Source organism: Corythoichthys intestinalis, chromosome 17, assembly GCF_030265065.1.
Source record: "Corythoichthys intestinalis isolate RoL2023-P3 chromosome 17, ASM3026506v1, whole genome shotgun sequence".
NCBI classification, from domain to species: Eukaryota; Metazoa; Chordata; class Actinopteri; order Syngnathiformes; family Syngnathidae; genus Corythoichthys; species Corythoichthys intestinalis.
The window spans coordinates 119,995-141,455 of record NC_080411.1 but is presented as its reverse complement, the minus strand read 5'-3'; the positions used below and the strand labels follow the sequence as shown (position 1 = coordinate 141,455).

Sequence of the window (21,461 nt, the reverse complement as noted above, 5' to 3'; positions counted from 1 at the left end):
TGTGTAAAAGGGACCAATAGTTTGTTTATGTATTTATTTATTTAAGCACAAGTACAGTCAATTTTAATCAAAGGACGTCGCGCCATATTAAATGATTATACTGTATTAGCTGCGTTGGTGGTCGGACAGCATTTTTGTCGTTGTGGTTATATAACGCTCCCTGCCGGCCGGAAGCTGAATCTTATACGGTAGCATAGTTTTTCCCCTCCCGCGTTTCCGTAGGCTCCTGCCCTGCCCTCGTTCCGCGTCTTCCTGGAAAAACACACGTGGATTTCAACAGACCACTACCAGCCTAGCCCAGAGTCCCAGACTAGAGTGAAGAAGCGACCGAAGCACAATAACAACATCATGGCAAGCCAAGGACTTGCTTACGACGGTTGCAACTTCTTCAGGCAGCGCCTCGTTCTGTCCACATTGAGCGGGAAAAGGCTTAAAATCCGGAATATTAGGTCCAAAGACGACAACCCGGGGATTCGAGGTGAGTGAGTTGTGCAGCCAAAATTCATGTGGCGGGCGTCGCAGTTAGCTTCCATGCTAACGGCTTAGCTGCTACGCAGTTGAGAGTTTGATGACGACGAACGAGGAGAAGATAGAAGTCGAGATCAACATGGATATTTTTTAGTACATAATATTTTTTTTTTGTCTTTGTTTTAATATAGCTTTAATTAGAAATTGTATTTGAAATGTTTTTTATTACTCTTCGTTACGCCACTGTTCCATGCTCGTGTCTTGTTATGGTATGCGAAAACTTCAGTCACGCCTTTGTGGAATGTTTTACCAACTCGAAAGGACCTGGATTTTGGTGTTTTATTAAATCAAGTCACTTGTTATGTGTGATCAACAGATTTTGAAGCCAGTTTCATCAGACTGCTGGACAAAGTTACTAATGGCTCCAGAATAGAAATCAATCAAACAGGTGAATGTTTTTTTTTTTGTTTTTTTTTAAAAATTATTATTATGACTATTTATTTTGACATATATGCTTTCTAGCCTCAAAATATTTTGTCATAGTAGGTTTAGCTCACCTCTAAAAAAATGACATAAGAATGCGATAGACTTGCTTGCTGTGCAGCACTATACTATACCAAGCCATGTGGTTTTGCATTTTATTTTAGAATTTACAAAGTCAGGTGAAACACGCTTCTGGTCACATGATCTTGCTGAAGAATCCCCCCCCCCCCCTCCCTGCAATTCAAACGTTTACTGGACAATCTTTTCAAATAGTTTTTCATAAGGATTTTCACTGCTTTTTTTTCCCCTCAGCTTTTCTTTCTTAAAGTTTTCATACGTCTGTCCCTTCAAGGCACCGTGCTCTTCTACCAGCCCGGCTTACTAAACGGGGGATCCGTAGAACATGACTGTTGTCTACAGCGCTCCATAGGCTACTACCTAGAGGCCCTGCTCATGTTGGCTCCCTTCATGAAGAACTCTCTAAAGGCCACTCTGCGCGGTGTCACCAATGATCCCGTGGACCCGACAGTGAGATAACACACTTGACTATCATTGATGAAATCTTCTCTCTCCTTGATCAGTTGTGACACACCAAAATGACCATAAATCTTGATGTAGTGACTTTGGGGCATTTAGTTACTCAATTACTTTTGCAGTAAGGCAAGAAACTTTTCTGTTGTTTTTAAATAAACTTTCATTTGTTCTTAAGGTGCGAGGGCTGTGACCGAATTACTGCTAGCCGTCCCAATTCAAATGGATTGGATCTCTATTGTTATGAATGTCAGCAGATGTGCCGGTGTACTTAATCAATTAAGTTTACACTTCATCCTAATCATAATTTAAAAAAAATAAAAAAATAAAAAAAAAACTAAATAAAAAAACGGACCGTTTTTGTGCTACCACTGAACCAAGTTCAAAGTTTCTCTTTATTTGTTTATGTTGAAGACAATGCAATTATCTTCATAAGAAACAAAAGGGAAGTGTCACAGTTTATGTTAAGTCATCTTTTGCTGTAAGGCATTTTCTCACTCAAATGACTGGCAATATCTACAAAAAAAAGGGTTTTATTTAAAATGAGCTGCGCTAATCATTTGAGCACCAAACAATATTTTCTTAAGGGTCTGAATGAAATCCAAATATTTTTTTTCCCTGAAGGGGGGAAAGGGGGTTTAATTGGCTGGCTAGGTTGGCTCTGTTGCTATGATGAGAATAGAAGCAAGCGTGCTTTTTAATGTCCAAAAGCAAGCAAGGAAGGAAGGAGTTAGTGGGAGACAGATGTTGTTATGGCAACAGAGAAGTGCATCTACAGGGTATGCCGGTCGGTGCGTCTTTAATAGCATGTGTTTTCTGTAGGTGGATCGGCTTAAGTCCACAGCTCTTCCTCTGATGAAGAAATTTGGCATTGACGGAGAAGGCTTTGACCTAAAGGTGAATTGTGTAAAACCACATGACATCTTTAAGTATAAAACATGAAACCAAGGCTGACTTTTTTTTTTTTTTTTTTTTTTTAACACCTCCATCCACGTCCTCAGGTGATAAAGAGGGGAATGGCTCCCGGTGGAGGAGGTGAGGTCCTTTTCACGTGTCCCGTCCGCAAGACCGTCAGGCCTGTGCAGCTCACAGACCCCGGAAAGATAAAGAGAATCCGAGGCGTTGCGTATCCTTTAAATCGTCAAACTCTGCAATAGTTCAGTATACACTGGCGTATGCTTAAATTACAGGTTGATCATGGTTTTTGTTTGTTCGTATTTTGAGATAAAACACGCCTATATATATTATGTGTTGTGCTGAAATGCGTCCACGTGAATCAAAGGACAGTTCAAGCCAAATTCACTAAACATGATAAATTGTGTACATTGAAAAAGTGCACGTATATAAAGCGACTAAACGTTGTATTCCAAAGGCAAGTTTAATTTGTTTATATCCAGGAACTCTTGTTTTAATCCTTTATAGGGTAAGGGACTATTTTTGATCATTTGAAAATATTATAACACCGTTAACATGACATACATTGATGTCACAATGTGGACGCCAGGTCTCAATTATAGTTGTCTTTTTTAAAATTTTTACCTGTTGAATTATTAGAATACCAAATTTTATAAAAATGAAATTAAAATGGGGGGGGGGGGGGGATACCGTGGTTATGGCCCCCCAGTACCACTAAATTGGATTTTTGTGCGTGTTTAGTTTCTGCCATTGACCTGAATAAACATCCGATTCTCAACTGGCTCATCTGTCAGGGTCATTGACGTCTAGAGCTGTCCCGACTAGTCGACATAGTCGACGTCATCGATGACGTAAATCCGTCGACGAGCACAACATCCCGTCGACGGTTAATGAAGGGTTAAAAAAAATATATGCGCAGAAAGTTCAGAATGTCGGATGCTCTGTATGCAAGCGGGGAAAGCGGCACAAAGCTAAAAAAGCGCACCAGAGTGTCCAAAACATTGAATTATTTCAAAGAAATAAAGGAGGGTACACTCTTGTGTCCTGTCTCTTCACTGCCAAGCTTGGCTGCACGTCGGCCGTGAATAAACACCTCAAGCGCCGTCACCGTTTGTAAAAAAAAAATTTTTGCATTTTTTGTACACCAGAGGGTGCTGTCGCTTTACTAAATAATAATGTTTCATTGACAATGGGCCTATAAGTACTATTAGTATTGCTAACTGAAAGGTTTATTTCATGTTATTGTTTATTTTATGGTATAGAAAATTATATAACGTTAAAAGGTCATAAATATATACAGTATATACAGCGATTGCACTCAAGGAAGAGATTGTCAATGATATGGTAATAAATTAAGGTAAAGGCAATTCATATAGGCAATTCATTGATATATAAATAAGGTTTAAAAGGAAAAAGGTGAAAAGTTTTCGTTAATTTCTAATTGTGTTGTTTTATTTGTGTGCACCGTAGCTCTTACAGTGTGATTACATAAGGATGGAATAAAAGTTGTAAACCATCAGTTTAAGAGACCATCTTTTCAATCGGGATGCTACACTAGTTAATTCTATCAGCATTTGAAGTCATTGTTTATTTGTGATTTATTATTGTTATTTATGTGTTTATTTGTACTTTAGTAAATAATTTAAGTGTTCCAATATGTTTTTTGTGAATTGATAAGCGTCAACAAAAATTTCATTGCTAAATTAGTAAACAAAAACAAAAACAAAAAACATTTTTTTAAAAATTATTAGATTAGTCGACTCATCGTAAAAATAGTCGGCTGACTAATCGGGAGAAAATTAGTCGTTTGGGACAGCCCTATTGACGTCCAACGCATTTTGACTGGGAGGGCTGCCCACGGTCATCCTCTCCCAGTTGAAATGTACTGGTCATCGGTGGCAGCCAACTTTTTGAATGAAAATGGGGTCTTTTCCTGAAAAATGCAACAGTGAGTTCAACATCCCTGAGGTACCAGGAGAATCTGAAACTATTCATTGTAGATGACCGTATGCACATTGGAAGTGAGCAAAGTTGTTTGTGTTGCTTATCCTTTTTGGTGAGGCGCATCATTGGCTGCGCATCCACTATGAATACATGGGCTGTCATAGAGCACTAAACCTTTGGAGTAAAAGCGTATTATCTGCCTTTGATACAATGTCGAATTCAGCTACCGATCTTGGTAAAAATGAGCTTTCTGAAGGTAAAATATCGTGAATAAACGAACGTGCCGTCTGCCTAAACGGACAAAAGTGTCACAATGATCCCTGAGCGTCTCAACGCAGATATTCAGTGAGGGTTTCCCCTCAGATGGGCAACAGGATTGTAGAGTCAACTCGAGGTATCCTGAACCACTTCATTCCAGACATCTACATTCACACAGACCATATGAAGGGTGCCAACTCCGGAAAGTAAGTAACACCTTACGTTTATTAGCGCGGTCCGTGCTCTGTTTACAACTGGCGCGAGTTCTGTATGGCACAAATAGGCAGTGACCAGGGAACCTGGTTTGCTTTCCATAGATCAAAGTATGATACTGCACCAACTGGCCAGCGGGGTGGGCGCACTTGTAAGAACAGCACAATTAATTGCATTAAAAAATATATTTTTTTTTTAAAAAAAAATCTCTGTTCTAAGATGACTTTTTTTAGTATAATATTTTTCCTCAAATACTGTTTTTTTTTTTTAAAAAGTGCTGAAATAGACATCCTTTGATAAAATTGGGAAGATTATGCAAGTCTCTTGAGTTACAAGCATGGTCACAGAATGATTTCAACTTGTCTAAGCATCAATACAGTGGCACCCACGTCTTTCCAAATGTTCACAACGCTGTAATTCACCTACTACACCACTAGGTAGTGCTACAACACACTCAGTCTTGGCAACCTGTAAATTGTGGAGCTTGACTAAAATCCTCAAGTCAAATATTTCTCAGTCATTCAAAAGCTTTGACCTTTCATCATTCTTGATATTGAAGAGCCTGGATGCAGGGTGTCGAGCTCATTTTTCCTCGAGTGCATCATCATCATATACCTTGCCCTCAAAGAGTTACTTCTGCCAGCATAACCCAAGTTAAATTGCACTCATCCTTTATATGGACTAACTGGACTTTTATCACGCGCATTTTTAAAAGTTAAATGTTTCCTTGTTGCTTTGTCCGAACAGAAATCCCTTCAATTTGCCAGTTAATGAACCCCACATTAGCCCATTAAGCAAACTATCCACATAAATACAGGTAACCAACAAGTTATGCCATTAAAAGATGCTCACTCTAAATCTGTAAATCAGCATGGATAGAGGTTGTCATCAGTGACGCGTGATGTTTGTCTGAACTTGTAGCACTAATGTCGAAGAAAAGTCATTCAAAGAAGATTAAGAACAAAATAAGCAAGAAATGTGAATATTGTCCAAATTTGCACAAAAGAGCCGAACGTCGTTAACTCTTGTTAGACTAGTTGTTACCGTCGGAGTCTACTTTTGATTCAGTTGGTTGACACGTCCGCTGTAAAGTTATAGAACGTCATGTTTGTATTACGCAAACAAAATTGGGAGTCGTTGAAACCGCGGCGCCGGTTATTGCAGGTCGCCGGGTTTTGGTCTGACGCTGGTGGCGGAGACCCTGGAAGGCTGTTTCCTATGTGCCGAAATGTCGTCGACGCCGCAGGGTCGAGGAGAGCCCGTTCTGCCCGAGGAACTCGGCCGCGACTGCGCTAAGCTGCTGCTGGAGGAAGTGTACCGGGTAAGTGTCCAATTCAGTTTTGCTAACATGGATTTCAAAATGACCGATGCTACCAAAGATGAGCCGAAGCGTCTTTTGTGCCGCTTTTAATGATATGAAAATGTAGGTGTTATGCAAACTCAAAATCAACTTGACATTAATATTAACATTTTTCCTTTCGAATAATCAAACCTTTTGGTCAACTTGACATTAATATTAACATTTTTCCTTTCGAATAATCAAACCTTTTGGTCATTGGTCATCTAGATTCAAAATACTGAAATTTGGCACTTCCATATCATTGTATTCAGTTTTGCATCCCAACTTTTTTGGAATTCGGATTATACAGTATACCCTCTAAACAATACCAAATCATTTTCAAATCAACTGATATATTGTGGAACAACAGTTACACCAATTGCTAAACAAATGAAGCGTTAAAGTGACGTGCCAAGAATAGGAAAAATGTCACGTTTGCATTTACACGGTTCCGTCTCCATTTGAACGATGTGGCAATTCCACGTGAAAACCATGTAGTGCTCGTGCTAGGCCCTAGAGGGCAGTGCAGTTTTGCAAGGCGACAGCCCATGACGGACTTCCTCGACAACGACTTCCTCAACCCGGAAGACCAAACGCCCACCTGCCCGCCCACTCGAAGCAACGGCGTCTCCCGTGAATGTTTTATTTTGCAATTGTAGTCCGTTTTTCCTGTGTATTACTTTTTTTTTTCTCGTGTTTCTTGTACGTTTGCTGTCCTTTACAAATTGAAATGATTGTATGACATTGCTTGTCAATAGACATAAAAACTAGCAGCAATGGTGTCCAAAATCGCAGAAAATATTTTCCCCCAAAAATATTCAGTCAATGCAAGCCGCCGATCTGCCGTGTTTGCTGTTTTAAATGTTTACGAGCGGCGACGGCGCACGCATGAAGTGACGTGCGCGAGCGACGACGTCATCGGAGCGAGAGCGTTCCGCGCGTACGGTTGCGGAGCCGCCATCCAATCGTTCCGCTTCGGAGGCCGGAATCAAAAGCCTTGCGTTTTTGCCGTGTCGAGGCGAGGTCGTTCCGCAACACGATCGTCGCGTAAACTAGGGGCGGGACCCTCTCGGTACCTCACGATGCGATACAAAGCTCAAGTGAAGCTCTGGTGATACAACGATTATCGAAACGTAGGTCAGGAAATCATTCTAGGATATTGCACAATACAAATAATAAACAGAAAAACGAGCTATCTTCATCATCCTGCTGTATGACGTCCAATCCATTTGAACTGGGAGGGTGGCAGCGAATGAACCCCTCCCTCCTCAAACGGCCCCCTCCCACTTTTATGGCCGTCAGTGGAAGCCAATGCCAGGCAACAAGGTCATTTTGGGATATTTCAGTCAATTCCTGTGGATTTGGGGCATTTTATACTTCACTTCCTGTTGATTTTGGGTTACAGAACAGGAAGTGACCCGGGAATGAGTAGACAGTGACTCAAACTCAACAGAAAGTGACCAGCCCCAAAAATCAGAGTGACTGTGAATGAATGATCATTCATTCGACCTTCCCAGTCTTAATGGATTGGGCGTCGAGTGCCGTCAATGGCAGCCATAGAGTTAACGGAGATACTATTATGGTGGAACATTTTGTTAGCAACTTGTTGGTTAGAGTTAGGTGTTTTTTTTTTTTTTTTTTTTTTAAACATGACACCTTTTTAAAACGCTATCTCCATTCTTGTCATGAGTGTATCGACAACCTTTTGGGATGCAAAATATCACGATATATCACCATTTCGATATTTTGTCCCACCCAACCCTAATGTAAACTGCCCATAAGGAACACTTTTTATTTCTAAACGCTCTTGCCCCAGACACACACTTCTGGCACACAACTTGTTTTTTGTGCCTGTCTGCAGATAGTACCGTATTCTTTTGCTGAAGATTCACAGTCAGGGCATGAGTAAGCAACGATCACACTCCCTTCCTGACATTCCCGAGTAATGACCATCAATATCAACCTGAAATGCCGCTATGAATTTGTTTATATACACAACACACATGTGGAAGGCATTTACAGAACTTGTGTACACTTAGCTGGGATACATTCAAAATGGATGCTGCTCTCTTCAATGACTGTTTTTGTACTAATTGCGTCACCGAGGACATTCAATTGCGCAACACAAGCTTAAGTTTCACATTAGAAACCCACTTTGTGTATTAGAAAAGTCCCTGAAAATACAATGTGGGCCAATACGTCTGCAGTTTTTTCCTTTTCCTAGTTTTCTGGTGCATCATGCAAATTAGCAAAACATAGACGACAACACAAATTTAACACCACTAAGCATGCTTTTTTTTTTTTTTTTTTTTTAAGTCCGGTACTGATTTTGAATATCTGCAGTCAAAGAAGACACTGAACATTTAGCTCTTGCTCATGATCATGGGTGGTGTACTTAATTAGCCTTTGACAGGTATGGAGTATTAACCCTCAAACCAGATGCCTGACTCGGACTGCACAATTAAAGCCCGACAAAGACGTGGACAATCGTTGACTGTCGTGGCCGACATTTTTGGGGTGGCGCGACGCCTCGTGTAGTGGGACTTTCTCTGATGCCTCACGCCCGCGTGGCAGGAAGTTCGGCAACCTCTGAATTTTTTGCTTGTCGTGCCGCAAACTGTGACACGCCCTACTTCTTCCTCCTATTTGTTGATGATTATTGACTTCGACTTCGAGTGCTTTCTCTTGCGCACGCGCTCTCTAGTTTTTCACCAGCAGCGCGGGACACCTGCACGTTGCCTGCGGACCACAGTTGTGTTCCTTCACCCCGCGCAGACAAAATAAAAAGGAATGGCTTTTTCCGTCTCGTTCATAGCGAACGTATCGATACGAGCGCAGACGACCGTCGTTATGAACGGAGCGCCTCCGTGGCCATTACCGACGAACGGCTTTCGTCCTGCCTACCGACGACGTCGGACGCGAGAGCGCGCTTTTCGCGGCAGGACGCGACGATCGGGCGCGCTCCGGTCTTCTCGCGTGACAAGCCGTCCGTTCAAAGACACGCCGCGATATCGCGACACAATGTCGCGTTCTTTGATACTGTGATCGCCTGGGGAAGCATCGATTCAGTTCGATTGCACACTCTACATCTCAATTCTGATTTGGTAAATGTCTTGAGAGACACGTTATACCACAGACTCAACGCAACGAGCTTCCATAATTTTTGCACTACAAAGCGCACCTGTCTACTAGTATAGGCCGCCGAACGAACACAGCATTTGTTAATAGATAACTATAAGCCGCAGCGATCCTCACCGTATTATGGGATATTTACACCAAAAGATATTCACCGGTAGCACTCTATTTGACAGCGGCATCATACGACTTTCGAGAACAAATGAACCACTGTGAAGCTTTGAACCGATTGGCTGCAAAGCTTCATTGCTTCAAGAAGCTTCATTTGGCCATCACCGCTCCCTAGGGGGAGACTGTCGACACGGTTCTTGTCCAACATGCCTCCAAGCATGCATCGCAGCGCTACAGATGTAAATAACAATCAAAATTCAAGTTCTTTGCTAATTATTTCTTCAGTTACTGTTCCAGTTGTTTCATTAATTGCTACTTATGGTATTTGATGTAACTTTGACAGAGGCGCCATAAGAGTGTCATTAGACAATCAAAATTATGACATGACATTGTCGTGAGCATTAATGAATGCTTATGACGGATGTCATTTTTGTGTCATCCGGCAAATGATCTCACTTTCGAATGGATGTAAAAGATCCGAGCTGGACATAAATGGTCTCAGTGGCATCATTAGCCAGAACACACTTCATGACACCTGTCATAAGCATTCAGTAATGCCTGTCGCGATAGCGTCATGTCAAAATTCTTATGACGCCGCCGTCAAATAAATGGTTACCAATTAATCCAAATAAATCAACAACTAAGCCGCAGGATTCATAATGAAGGAAAAAAGTAGCGTCTTATAGTCCAAAAATGAAGATAATTTCCCCATCTGTAGCGGGGCTGAGTTGAATCTTGATAACGTGCACGTAAAGACAGGTTTAACATTTATGATTTACGGTTGATTCCACTGTGGAATGTCCTCTTTTAACACAGGATCATCGCTCAGGATAAACTTTGAGACATTGACAGTCGGGCATTTAATTACTGGGACTCCCAGTTATTAAATGATCAAGTTCAGCATAGACTGTTCGTCTTAGTTTCTTTCTCGGAAAGACAAACGCTACGTACGTGCTGAGGCCGAATATTAACTGAAGTTTGCGCAGAGCAGGCTGCAGCTGCTCTGTTTCAAATGCCTTTTTTTTTTTTGACACATCAGGCATTTTTGTTTTTGCTCTGTCGCAGTAACGAAGCTTACCATCACTCTAAATAAACAGAAAGCAATCATGTCTCACAGGGAGGAAAAAACAATTCATGTGAACATGTGTGCTGAGCATGAGTGTGCCTTGGCTTCTTATTGGAGCCATGTGAATCTAGTTAGCTGGTCAGGGTATTGCTGATTAACTCTGAAAGAGCAACGCTGTTGGATGCTTCCTCTTCATTTGCAGCAGCACACAGCTTGGGGCTGATGAAGTCTCAGGACTGTAAATTTTGGCTTGTCATTTTTTTAGGCTTGGACCTCTGCTGGCTAAGGTCCGATGAGGAGTGTTCATTTGAATAACCTGACTGCAGTTGCGGAGTCGTTCAAAGTAGAGTTGAAGAAAACTCCAACAAGGATAGGGATTTGCCTGCTGGTGTTGTGATGGGTTTTTTTTGTTTGTTTTTTTCTTCTTCCTTAAAAAAATAACAAACCTGTGCGCTGCATGTTTGCTCTCTGGTTAATCAGTACAGTCAGCTTGTAGTAAAGCAACCATTTCATTTTTGATGCAACATCAACAGAGGACGAGCTGATGTAAGTGCTCCGCTCCGCTCGACAAATGTCATTGGTTTGAAGCTCGCTTGAAATATGGTATACCAGGTTGTTGCGGGGAAGATTTTTTTTTTTTTAAATACAGAATATTCCTAATTTTTGCAACCACTGTCTTTATAAGAGCAAATAGTCAAGCCTCCTACTTTCATAAAAATTTATTACTGAAATAATAAAGCTTTTTTGTCCCGAAAGGAAGTTGGCCTTCCCTTATAAGGATTGTAGGGACTTTTCCAAATGGCTTTGTGATGTCAGGAGTCTCAACTGCTAACTTTTTTTTTTTTTTTTAAACGAAACAGAAGTTCTTACTACTACTACTACTACTACTTTAAACGAGAAGTGCAAGGGTGATTAGTTATAACAAGCTTTAAGTTCAACCAGTATTTGTGGAAATCAACACTTAAAGGTAAGACCGTAAATGTATTTGCTATTCGTTTGCTTTTAGCAACAATTGGAAAAAGAAAAGTTTGGTTTCATTTGATTTTGAAAAGGAAGATTCTGAGAACTGCTTTTATAGGGCATGAAAGGAGCGTTCAAATGGATTCCAAAAGTCATCACATGCTGTTAAATTTCTGGAAAGCATATTCTTGCATTGTCTGCTTTTTTTTTTTCCAGATCAGCCAAAGCCATTTTGACTGATAATGGTACTGAGTATTCAGGACTCACAATATGTTGCGGAATTTACAAAGTGAAAGAATCTCTTAAACAGAAAGCGTGCATGTGGGCTCACCAACATCTAAAGTAGTGTGACCTGTAAGGCAATGGCATTTTCCCCCGTACCATGACCGCTACCTTTCCGTGGAAGGCATTTCAAAATGTTGCAAACTGTTACTGTTGATGCTTTCAGGAATTAGGTCTGAAAAAACAAGTATTGTACTTGAGGACTGCATTTCTTCTTACATATAGCTCTATTTACTTCCTAACTAGAACCAAATTGATGTTTGATTTTCTGACTTGGATGTTTTGGTTCAAAAACAAGGTCGATAAGACACGCTGCGTCAGACTTGCCCCTCAGTAACGGGTCCAAACCGCCGTGACGTATATTTGGGAATTGACAAACACGGCGGTCCCTCTTTCTTTGCAGGGAGGCTGTGTGGATTCGTCCAATCAGAGCCTGGCACTGCTCCTGATGACCCTTGGCCAACAGGATGTTTCAAAACTTTTACTCGGACCCCTCTCGCCATACACGTAAGCCATTCCGACACGCGCACGTTGAAGGCTAGAAGCGGGCACCTGGATTAATCATACACACTCGGATGGATGCGTCAGACCTTCTGTTATTATTCAACCTTAAAAAAAAAAAGCGATTATTCCAAAGTTCTCTCCATGCTCTCAACAATTGTGAACAAAAGTGGCATCCTACTGTAAGTATTTGTCAATATATATATATCTGGGCTCCCGAGTAAATTGGTATGCGTGTAGTTTTTCGGCGCAGGGAAGAATTTCATCTTTTCGCGCTTGCGTGACTGCATATTTTCAAACACAGTCATAGGTCGCCTGTTTGGGTTTTTGTCCCCCCCGCCCCCCGCTGAATTCCGAGTGGCCACAGAGTAGGTTGCGGGTCGTTGTGTTCATGCAGATGCAAACCAAAACATTTTGCAGTTCAAAGAATAGATGAGAAAGTCCATCACCTGGCTATTTGGCCCCACCCGGGTTGGAAACCACAGAGTTAACGGGAGGTCACTGCCTTTGAAAAGAACCCTCAAGCCTTATGTTATACCTTCCAAAACATATGTACAACCAAATGGTTAGCTATAACAAGTTAGTCGCAACAGTGCTACCAGTGCATGGAATTGGGTAGAGCTCAGTATAAGCACTGTATCATGAGGTGTTTTTTTTTTTTTTTTGTTGATGTTTCATAGGGAGAAGTTATTTGATATAAATGACCCTCAATTGTCATCAACTCTCCTGAAAATGTTCCACAATGTAACCCTAATTTTGTTGAACAATGTCTTCTATATTTTCAACGAATGAGAGAACACGCCAAGGTACGGGGTAGTTCGTCACTTGGTGTCCTACCCCGAGAAGAAAAACGGAAAGTGTCGATTGCTAGTAGCTTCCCCTGTACTGCTAAGGAAGCGTTACCGTGCAGTGGAAAAGTTTCATGAACTGTCCATTTTCAGTTATCATGGTACCGGTGCTGTGTTTCCCTCAAGTACAGTACTATGATAACTGAAGATTGGCAGTGCCATCGCTATACACGCCGCTTCGCCCGGATGCCTGATTTGAATCTTCATTTTTCACAGGAATATGAGGATGAAGTGCACGATTTGATCTGTGTGCCCTTTTTCTTTTTTCCCTTTTTGTAAAATCAAATCTAGGGGTGGTCACTACTACAATAACTGCGTTGTTGTTGATGTCAGTACAGCGCGGCAGGCATGACACATTTTTCATATCATTGAAATCTGAATATGCGGTTAACGTTGCCTTTCCAGCATACCGGCCGACTTTGTCCGAGAGATGTTGTACACCTTGCCGGGAGTGCTCCAAATTGAAAAGCATGCAAGTTAAATGTTCATAATTTGTGACCGTGACCAATTCTGGGTCTACTCGATCACCTGGCAAATTCCGTAATTGTCACGCGAACGAGGAAGAGAAAAAATGGGTGACGTGACCGTCGTCCAGTCGATCACATTTTAGCAAATAAAGTTGGACTTATGAGGAAGGACGGCATCTCATTCTTTTGTGATGATTATGATGTTGCCTTACTGACTCTGTTCAATGTACAATATTCATTTTCTAGCTAATCAATGATGTGTTTTCTCTCAACAGGATGGAGTTCCTCAGACACATTAGAGATTTTTTCCAGATGATGTTCAAAATGGAAGTTCGCAAGCCCATAGAGGATGAACGGAAAGGGGGGGATAAAGTCCTCATGACGTGTGTCGGAGTAGGTTACAGCAACTTGAACAAAACTCTGAAATAAAAGTGCACATACTGCAAATGTCTTTAATTTGACTGTCCTGAACAAAAAGACAGAGATGATCAATGAAATTCATTTCAATAATTGCGCTTTGAAAAGCACGTGCGTTCCTTTTCCACGACTCCGCCTATGGGAAAAGCCCCTTTTCAAATTCCAGCAGTTTGTCTGTCGTTGCAGGAATTTGGGAGTTAGTCTTGACCACAAAGATGTTTCAGGGCGTCACCGTAGCTGCCTGATACTTCAGACTGCCAAAGAAAGTTGAAAATGAGTCAAGGAAATGCGGCCGAATGTGTTTTGTACGTGCAATATTTACCTCCAGCATGGAGTAGAGTGAATATCCGAACAGCTTCTTGAACTCCGCCCTAATGTCCAGCAAGTCCATTTCGGAGCGACTTACCAGTATCCGGGTCAGTGTGGACTCTGTGGTTCCTAAACCCTTAAAAGACATTTTAGAATGGAAGCCAAAGCAAATAGGTTCTCTTTCATCAGCCATTGTTGCATTTCAATTTCAACCGACGTTGCACATTCCCCCAACAAGCGATAGGCTTCAAATTCCTATCTGATGACAATGTGATCGTCTACTGTGGCTTAACCTAACCAAATGTTTTGGGCTTTTGTGAATTGGACGAAGCTCACCTTCATGCTCTTGAAAAGCCTTTCTGCGAGGTACGCCGGGACGTTCTTAACACATTTGACTGAATGAGGGGAGGGGGGAAAAAAATCCTTTTCAAGTTTCTTGTAAACTAAACTGGGAAAATGAAACGTCCTACTTGTGTTCCAAAGGCTAATAAAATGCGTCGGTGCCATACTCACCAACAGCCACCAGAAGCTCTTCCAGGTTTCCGGACATTTCGCTCTCGATGCTCTCCTGCAGGGTCCTCTTGCTTATGCTCTTGTACTCCACCAGAGCTGTTCAAACAACATGGATGTTCTGTTCTTTTGCTGACAGTGTGCCATGAGAGATCTCCAGATGCGCAGTGGTGCTATTATTACTACTGCAAGTAATCTCTTTAAAGGGGAATGAACTAATCAAACAATACAGGCTCAAAGGTTAAAGGAAATTGTGAAAGTTATGCTACATTCTCCGTTTAACCTTCTAAACTATTGTTGGCGCACTGGAATTTGATGCCCTAATCTCAGTCATCTTTTGCACGGTGGACCTACTGTAAGTAATAGTTCTCGCGCAACTGCACCCTAAACTGGAAGTTACTTGTAAGTGCCAGAGAAATTTTGTGTACTGTACTAAGTATCCAGTATCTAAAGGCTTTTCATGCATTTTAAAAATGTGTCATCATTGAAAGTCATCATTTGACTTTTCAGTTAGTCACCTGCCAACGCCACCGTACGCTCTATTGACTAGTTGTCGGAAAAAATACCATTTGAAGAAAATTTTAACATTGGCCATTGTGTGTCCCTTACAAAAGACGACTTACTCTGTCTGAGCTGAGGAACACTCCTGTGGCACAGGATGTCGATGAACCTTCCCTCGTCAGTTCCCCATTTCTTCTCTCCCGCTTCATACAAAGCCTAAGGGAGCAATGGGAACATGGCCTGAGTTTTGGGGTTTATACATGCAGTTAACAAATACTAGACCTTCTCAAAAAATAAGCCTATTGTAAAAAAGGTCATTATTTTCTGTAGCGTACCGACAGACAGATTTTCATATATTTTGCATTCATTACACACAACTGAAGTCGTTCAGGCCTCTTATTGTTTTAATATTGATGAGTTAGGGATTTTTGCTTTTTCTTGACTTTTTTTGCCAATCTCAAAAAATGAGCATATTTGGTCCGACCAACACAAAAAAGTATTTTCAATACAAAACAAGTCAACCTTCAATGAATTATATCAGCAATGCACTCATTACTTGGTCGGGAATCCTTATGCCGCAATGAGTGCTTCAATGCGGCGTGGCGTGGAGGCGATCGGCCCGTGGCACCGCTGAGGTGTTACGGAGGCCCAGGATGCTTCGATAGCTGCCTTAAGCTCATCCACAGTGTTAGGTCTGGTGTGTCTCAACTTCCTCTTCACAGTATCCCACAGCTTCTCTATGGGGTTCAGGTCAGGAGAGTTGGCAGGCCAATTCAGCACAGTAAAGCCATGGTGAGTAAACCATTCATTTACCAGTGGTTTTGGCACTGAGCAGGTGCTGAAAAAGGATATCTTCATCTCCATAAAGCTTTTCAGCAGATGGAAGCATGAAGTGCTCCAGAATCTCCAGATAGCTAGCTGCATTGATAGTAGACCAACACCAGCAGCTGACATGGCACCCCAGACCATCACTGACTGTGGGTACTTGACACTGGACTTCATTTCCTTCTCCCCAGTCTTCCTCCAAACTCTGGCACCTTGATTTCCGAATGACATACAAAATTTGCTTTCATCTGAAAAAAGTACTTTGGACCACTGAGCAACAGTCCAGTGCTTCTGCTGCCGGCACCTGTAGTCCATTTCCTGTGCACGGTGGCTCGGGATGGTTCTACTCCAGACTCTGTCCACTGTTTCTGCAGGTCCCCCAAGGTCTGGAATCGGCCCTTCTCCACAATCTTTCTCAGGGTGCGGTCACCTCTTCTGGTTGTGCAGCGTTTCCTGCCACACTTTTTCCCTTCCCACTGAGGTGCCTTGATACAGCACTCTGGGAGCAGCTTTTTCGCTCAGAAATTTCTTTCTGTGTCTTAGCCTCTTGCTTGCGGGTGTCAACGATGCCCTTCTGGACAGCAGCCAGGTCAGGTCGGCAGTCTTGATTGCGGTTTTGAGTCATGAACCAGGCTGGGATTTTTTAAAAGCCTCTGGAATCTTTCGCAGCCGTTGATTCAGATGATTAGGTTAGTAGCTTCTTTAGAGTACCATTTCATGATATGTTATTTTTTTGAGATAGGGATTTTTGGTTTTTCTTGACTTTTTTTTTTTTTGTGCCAAAATCATCAATATTAAAATAATAAAAGGCTTGAACTACTTCAATGGTGTGTAATGAATCTAAAATACATGAAAGTCTAATGTTTATCAGTACATTACAGAAAATAATGAACTTTATCACAATATGCAATTTTTTTTAGAAGGACCAGTATATAGCCTCATGTGAGCTCATGCTGCTAGTTCTGGCGGAAACCGCTTGTTATGGGTGTCGAGTCCAGTACTTTGGCATCCGCTTTGGCTTTGGCCGCGTCAACATAGGGGCTCTCGTCTCTCTTCCCCTATTAGGATGAACATAGTATCAGCACTATTCACCTAAAATCTGACTTTATAGTTGGAATCGATCAATCTCGCCTCTGCCAAGATGAGCAGCGCTTTGCCGTAATCTCCAGAGACCTCCGATTTGAGGTCGTGAATCAGCATTTTTCCCGTTTCTGCGACGCACATTGCACCGTGAACCGCTGTCGGAGAATTTCCAGGGGTCCGAATGAGAATCTCTTAGCTTATCGGACGCTCACCTGTCAGATAAACTTCCGACATGGCTTTGATCTGTCTGTTGGATCTGGAGGCAAAGAGTTCCGTCAGGGTGCTCTCGGTGGTCCCTGCGCCCTAGTCAAATGACACATCCTCAATGTACACTGTCATTTCAGATTTTAAAGGAGACAATTGCTTGTTCACACATAGCTTGGTTGCTGCCTGCCCACACATCTTGTGGCATCTATGTTGAAATGATTGAGGAGCTTCATTTATACAAATAAGATGCCACAGGTAACTTTGTAAAAACAATACATTTTCCTTATGTCTGAGGGTTCCATCAACCCTTAAAAAAAAAAAAAAAAAAAAAAAAAAGCAATTCACCTCACCTTGATGGCTTTAATGACTTCGTGGCAGTCGTAGACGGCAGGAGGTTTCACTAAGGCCACCAACAAATCCTCAAAATATCCATGAGTGTCACCCTCCAGGTCAGCGATTAATGTCTGATTGGGGACAAAATCGACTTGACCTCGCTCGCCATCTTTGTCACCGTACTTCACACTCACCCTTCCCGTGGCTTTGTGGTAGGCCGTAGCGATGAGCTGCCGCTGAGCGTTACTCCTTTGGGTCAGAACCTCAACGAGCGTCTTTTCTGTTGTGCCTGCAAGAGAGACGACAGATCGGTCTCCCAAAGACGACATATTGGTGAGACGTCATCGTACCGATGCCCTCTATTGCCTTCCTTAGAGCAGCCACATCCTCTTCCACTTTAAAATTGGCCTTGTCCTTCACAGTCCCCCTTGCGTTGGACTAATTGGAATAAACACACGACATCGAACATAAACAAGGTTTAGACTTGTCAGTTTGATCTGGCCCAGCGAGCAAAGAGCAAGACTTGCACTTTTTCCTCCCTAAAATTGCTCGTGTAAAAGGTATACATTCACGTTAGGGCTGAACGATATTGGAAAAAAGTTACAGAGCGACTTTTTGGGGGTTTGCGATTATACTGTATATTGCATTATTAAAACTAGAAGAATTTTCACCAGATGACTTGAATAGCTTTGTTTGGGAAGACTTTGGTTGACTCACCATGATCACATTGTATTCATATAATATAATACAGTTTACTCCAGGCTAAGGGGATTCATCTGTGAATTATGAAGATTGATGAATATAAAAGGGGTCCAGGAGTCCGTGTCTGCTTTTATGAAGCAAAACAAAAGTTAACGTAGTCAAAAAAGAACAAGGCCATCGCACGTTCTGCGATAGGACCATTGCGCAAGCACATATCGCGATGGCTTGCCTGGTACACCAGACTCACCGCTGTTCCAGCTATTGAGTCTGGCCACCATTCAGCGGATACAATTTCCAGGGCGGAGCAAGCCACAGCAAACAGACAGCGGAGCGGACCAATCAGCGACGGGCAGACGTGACGTTAGTAAAACGACGAGGGCAGGACGAGGGACTTGCGCGCGGAAGTAAACATACGAGGAGAGCGGAGTTTATTCAACATGGCTAGCGCCAGACAGACTGTTGTCAATGACTCGCGTCGATGTGTTTTTGGTCATTTAAAACTGATTTGACCGTGGATTGGAACATATTCTCGGCTCTCCCGTTCACCATCTGTGTTGTCGTGGAGACGACTTCCGACGCGCAAGAGTGACGTTGCTCGTTAAGAACACGTCACGCAAATAAACAAATCTGATTTGTCGATTGATTTTGTACCTGCTCGAGAGGCCGTTAATGGGCTGGTTCCCAGACTTTTCTCTCAGTGTTTGAAAAATACAGGGAGAACAGTCTGGCCGTGCCAGGCAATGTGATGGCAATCTTCAAACGATATATTGTGCAGGCCTAATTCACGTCATTGAATAGTCATTTATTATGAAGCATAAATGTATCCAATTGAACACCTTTACATATACTATATAGTTATATATTTACATATAGCATAACAGGTTTTATGTTAATATCATTTATTTCAAATCTACCTCATCCAGAAATGACCAGGCCAGTTTATATTTTATTTCATAGCACGATCTAAATCAATTGAATTGAGCTTACTGTCACATTCAGTGAGGATGGAGAGTCCAACAGCAAATCCAAATCGTCCTGCAGTGATGAGAAAAGAAGAAAGCGTGATTCCACTCATTTTATCCGACAGCCTGGCCCTTGTCCCAAGCTACTCACCCACACGGACATGTTTACGCTGGTATATTTCAAGTTTTGCGCTACTGCGGAGGAGAACAGGAGACAGGAGATCAACTTTTTCAACCGAATCAACTTCCGTAAACTTTTCTCATTCCAATGGAATATTCCATGTTAGCGCCAGCGTGGGTTTGTTAGTCCGTAGAGTATGAACGGTGTAGCCTACCTGTTTTAAACTTGAGCAGTTAGAGAAAAGGCGCCAATTTGTGTTAAATGAACAACAGAAGACAGTTCTTGTCTCCCGCAAATAGGATGAGGGGCTCGATACTATCGATGGTGAAATTCCAGAATGTCTCACACGCACTTTTCGCGGATGTGGAAAAGGACCACGCCCATCATAGGGGAGTTGTTGAGTCATCCTTTTTTTCCCCCCGATGGCAACTGTTCAACATTCTTTTAAATCAACATTAACGGTTTTCTAGTTGTAAAACCCTGTCCAATTCTGTGGAAAAAGAGTCAAATGTCCAAAATAAAAGCGAGGAAATTGCCTAATCTCTGTTGCATCAATTCCAGTTGTTTTGAACGCTAATGAGGTGACATTTATAGCTGGAAATGATATGATTTAAATCAACGATTTATTGGAAAATACATTTCTGGATTATCCACGTGGATTTCGGAAGAGTTTCGGTATTCTTCGTCAGGAGCATTGTATCGGTTTTGTACCAACTTGCGACATCTAGAGGTTAAATGAGAAACAACAGTCGTGTCATTTACCTTTTCATCGATTTTTTGATTTTTTTTTTTACATACAAAAATGTTCTTTTAATCATATTGCAACTAAGTAACATTGATCATCCACACCTGTATGTGTATGAACTATTAAAAACTAATTGCTAGATTTACATAGACGGGTATTTACAGTGAAAGGTTTTTTGGAGGGTAGGGCCAGGGGTGTCATGGGTGCGATGACGTCACTGACACGAAACGCGCTCCACACCAGTTACTGCTTTCGGTCACATTGCAACACGTAAAATAATAACTTTTAAAGTTTCATCATGATTCTTTAAAAAATACAGCAGTAGAAAACATTTGCGGTCGTACCTATAATGCAACTTATTTTTGTGATACCTTTCAACTTTTACTCTTGTTTATCTTTGTCCAAAAAGGCCTGTTACTTTTTCCTAACCTCACCATATGTCCAAAGATTTCAGGGGTTTGAATTCAATTCAATTTGGGTTCTTATTGGGCAGAACAATTGATGGGATGTGAACCAGAAAGTGATTCAGAGAAGCACGATATCCCCCATTAATGTTTTTTTTTTTTTTTTTTAAAGAAAAATCGTTGGATGTTGCTGTGTCTACTTTTTAATGGATTAGAATTCGCCTATTTTGCATAAGGTTTATTAATTCATGACATTAGAAAAGCTTTTACAACATATATATTTTTAATAACATTAATGTTTGAGCATGGCCAACTCTCCCCCCCCACCCCCCACCTTAACCCTTTCATGCACAAATAATATCTTCCTTAAGTGTCTTTAGGACCCTGTAGGGAATCGGGATGATCAGAAATCCTCATCTGGCGACTTTTGTGATCTGTGTCCCCGAAAGCGGCCAGGATAAGGAAGCACCAAAATACATCAGGTGCCTCAGACCCACAAGAAACGTAAGGAAGGCCACGGATAAGCAGAACTACTGATAAGCGTGGCTTCCTCCGACACGCCACTAGGGAATGTGACCTAGGAGCACCAACGTTGCCCTTATACACCACGCATTCCCAGGAGTAGTGTTCCCTATTGAACCAGCCAGTGCTCCTCTGGGATGGGTTAAAAGACGAAAGAGAATTCCTGGACCGGTGAAGGAGGTTCGCACGCACGGGCAGACGCACACGTGAAAAATATCAACCTGGCGGGCCCAAAACATACTCGGATGTACCATGTCACTTTAACAGGGGCCAAAAGAGCGGTTCCCTGGCAAGGTACG

At 42.0% G+C, this 21,461-nt stretch overlaps 2 protein-coding genes across 8 annotated transcripts in view; one reads left to right on the top strand and one right to left on the bottom strand.

Annotated features, from left to right (window-relative positions):
• Positions 1 to 99: 99 nt before the first annotated feature.
• LOC130905135 (RNA 3'-terminal phosphate cyclase-like protein) overlaps positions 100 to 21,461 on the top strand; it is a 41,317-nt gene continuing 19,955 nt past the window's right edge. Inside the window, exons 1-9 of one of the 3 annotated variants that reach the window (XR_009061045.1) lie at positions 145 to 478; positions 845 to 916; positions 1,304 to 1,479; positions 2,305 to 2,379; positions 2,484 to 2,608; positions 4,680 to 4,805; positions 5,968 to 6,133; positions 12,109 to 12,212; positions 13,797 to 21,456. Coding sequence is in view for 1 of the 3 variants with exons in the window: in XM_057818213.1 (XP_057674196.1) it covers positions 349 to 478; positions 845 to 916; positions 1,304 to 1,479; positions 2,305 to 2,379; positions 2,484 to 2,608; positions 4,680 to 4,805; positions 4,917 to 5,109 (897 nt within the window). In the remaining 2 variants the exon portion in view is untranslated. The other 2 variants (XR_009061046.1, XM_057818213.1) reach the window with 2 other exon arrangements.
• On the bottom strand, positions 13,948 to 19,872 carry anxa3b (annexin A3b). Of its 5 annotated transcripts, none has more exons than XM_057818217.1 (14): positions 19,706 to 19,871; positions 19,522 to 19,565; positions 19,396 to 19,443; positions 18,057 to 18,144; positions 17,901 to 17,995; positions 17,724 to 17,837; positions 17,379 to 17,469; positions 17,215 to 17,321; positions 17,085 to 17,141; positions 15,381 to 15,474; positions 14,761 to 14,856; positions 14,584 to 14,642; positions 14,261 to 14,383; positions 13,948 to 14,192 (listed from the first exon to the last, which is right to left on the bottom strand). In XM_057818217.1, exons 2-14 carry the CDS (start codon positions 19,531 to 19,533, stop codon positions 14,136 to 14,138), a joined length of 1,041 nt encoding a protein of 346 aa, XP_057674200.1. In that variant the 5' UTR covers positions 19,534 to 19,565; positions 19,706 to 19,871; the 3' UTR covers positions 13,948 to 14,135. The 5 variants fall into 5 exon arrangements, 4 of the variants coding, with proteins under 4 accessions (XP_057674200.1, XP_057674201.1, XP_057674198.1 ...); XM_057818218.1 differs by having other exon boundaries at positions 17,215 to 17,294; positions 19,706 to 19,870; XR_009061048.1 differs by having other exon boundaries at positions 14,261 to 14,376; positions 17,724 to 17,995; positions 19,706 to 19,872.